At 40.5% G+C, this 1515-nt stretch overlaps 1 protein-coding gene and 1 long non-coding RNA gene across 2 annotated transcripts in view; both read left to right on the top strand.

Annotated features, from left to right (window-relative positions):
* On the top strand, positions 1–477 carry LOC102214784 (uncharacterized). Its single transcript, XR_312440.1, has 3 exons — positions 1–47; positions 245–261; positions 375–477. It is a non-coding gene; the product is annotated as an uncharacterized LOC102214784 (long non-coding RNA).
* A 213-nt stretch (positions 478–690) lies between these two features.
* The window catches only part of LOC102214972 (HRAS-like suppressor 3), a 1300-nt gene continuing 475 nt past the window's right edge, over positions 691–1515 (top strand). Inside the window, exon 1 of the mRNA XM_005754824.1 lies at positions 691–937. Coding sequence (XP_005754881.1) covers positions 743–937 — 195 coding nt within the window. The 5' untranslated portion in view covers positions 691–742. The remainder of the gene's footprint in view (positions 938–1515) is intronic.

The raw sequence follows: 1515 nt of genomic DNA on the forward strand, positions 1-1515 counted from the left end.
GTTTGTTTCTAAGTTCGGAGACATCATGGGATCATCATCGTCGTCTTGTGAGTCTGTAACTGTTTCTTAGTTTTCTCAGGATGTTGTCATTTCTCGTTTGCCACAATTTACTTTCATCATTTCTGAAAAAGACAGAGGAAACTACTTATTGCCAAAATATGGTTCAATTAATCCAATGAAATAAAAAGCAAAGCTTTTCTCTCTTTCTGATGATCTGTACGAAAATGTTTTTTTGTTTTTGCAGATGCTAGAGGGGATCAGGTAAGTAGACCAGTCAGACATGAAGGCTGTGACATGTTACTGAGACTGGTTTTAAAAATAATTTAATGATTTAATTGAGGAATTAAATTTGTTTTCTTTTTTTCTAATCCCAGGTTGACAGGGAGCCAGAGCTCGGGGACTTGATTGAGATCTCCCGTGACAACTATAAGCACTGGGCTGTATACGTCGGTGCGGGCTTTGTTGTTCACTTTGTAAATCACTGTAAGTTTCAGTCCTGACCTGCTACCAAATATCAGCAGATCTAACAGCCCACATTCATTCAGTGTAGTTTTCAGACCACAAACAATATGTTTGTAGACTTGACTGTCACAATGATCCACTTACCAGAAATGAATAGGTTTGCATTCAGTGTAGAAACTCTTTATGAGCCGTTTTTATTTTCCTCTGTTTCGACCTGAAAGATGGAGTCTCCAGCGGTGCTGCTGTCCAAGCTGCAAACGGCATTGTGCGGAAGGAGAAGATGTGGGATGTGGTGGGAAAAGACAAATGGAAAATCAACAACAGCATGGACAGGCAATACGAGCCACGCCCAGCTAATGCTATTGTGGAGGATGCTAAAGCGTTGGTGGGCAAAGAACTGCGATACGACCTTGTCTCATTTAACTGTGAGCACTTTGTCACAAAGCTGCGGTACGGTGTGGCCGAATCACCGCAGGTGGGTTAAACCGTGTTGCTGCTTTCAGGAAACAGTGTTTATGGAGCTGCTGTGAAAAAATGAGATAAAAAGGCACCGATGTTAGTCTGCTGCTCATGGAAGAAGCAGCTTTACATTATTATTTCATTATTAGGACAAGTAACAAAACCAATAACAATCGTTGCGCTGTGTGATATTCTGTCAACTAAAACCAGATCATACATGACACTGACGGCAATTAGTTATAATATTTAGACACACGAGGGTGAAGCACGCAGAGAAATGGATTTACTGCAGTTAGAAGCTGATAACCAGCAGAGCTGTGAGAGGCTGCTGCTCAGATTTCAGCTGTTTTGGAGATTTTGAATTAAAACGTTTCTGACTGCTGACCAGAATTATTGATGCCATAATAATTTAAAGAAATAAAAATGCCCATAATCATAGTAATGACCAACAGCTGACAATGCTCGTGTACGTGTTCGTGTGTTTTTACTGATATCTCAGAGTTGTTGAAACTTTCAGTGGTGACTGACGACAATAATCTGCTCATAATGTTCCTGCAGAAAAACTAAACGACGTTTTTCCTCCTGCAGGTGGAA

Source organism: Pundamilia nyererei, unplaced genomic scaffold (assembly GCF_000239375.1).
Source record: "Pundamilia nyererei isolate P.nyererei 1_Seehausen unplaced genomic scaffold, PunNye1.0 scaffold00674, whole genome shotgun sequence".
Lineage (NCBI taxonomy): Eukaryota > Metazoa > Chordata > Actinopteri > Cichliformes > Cichlidae > Pundamilia > Pundamilia nyererei.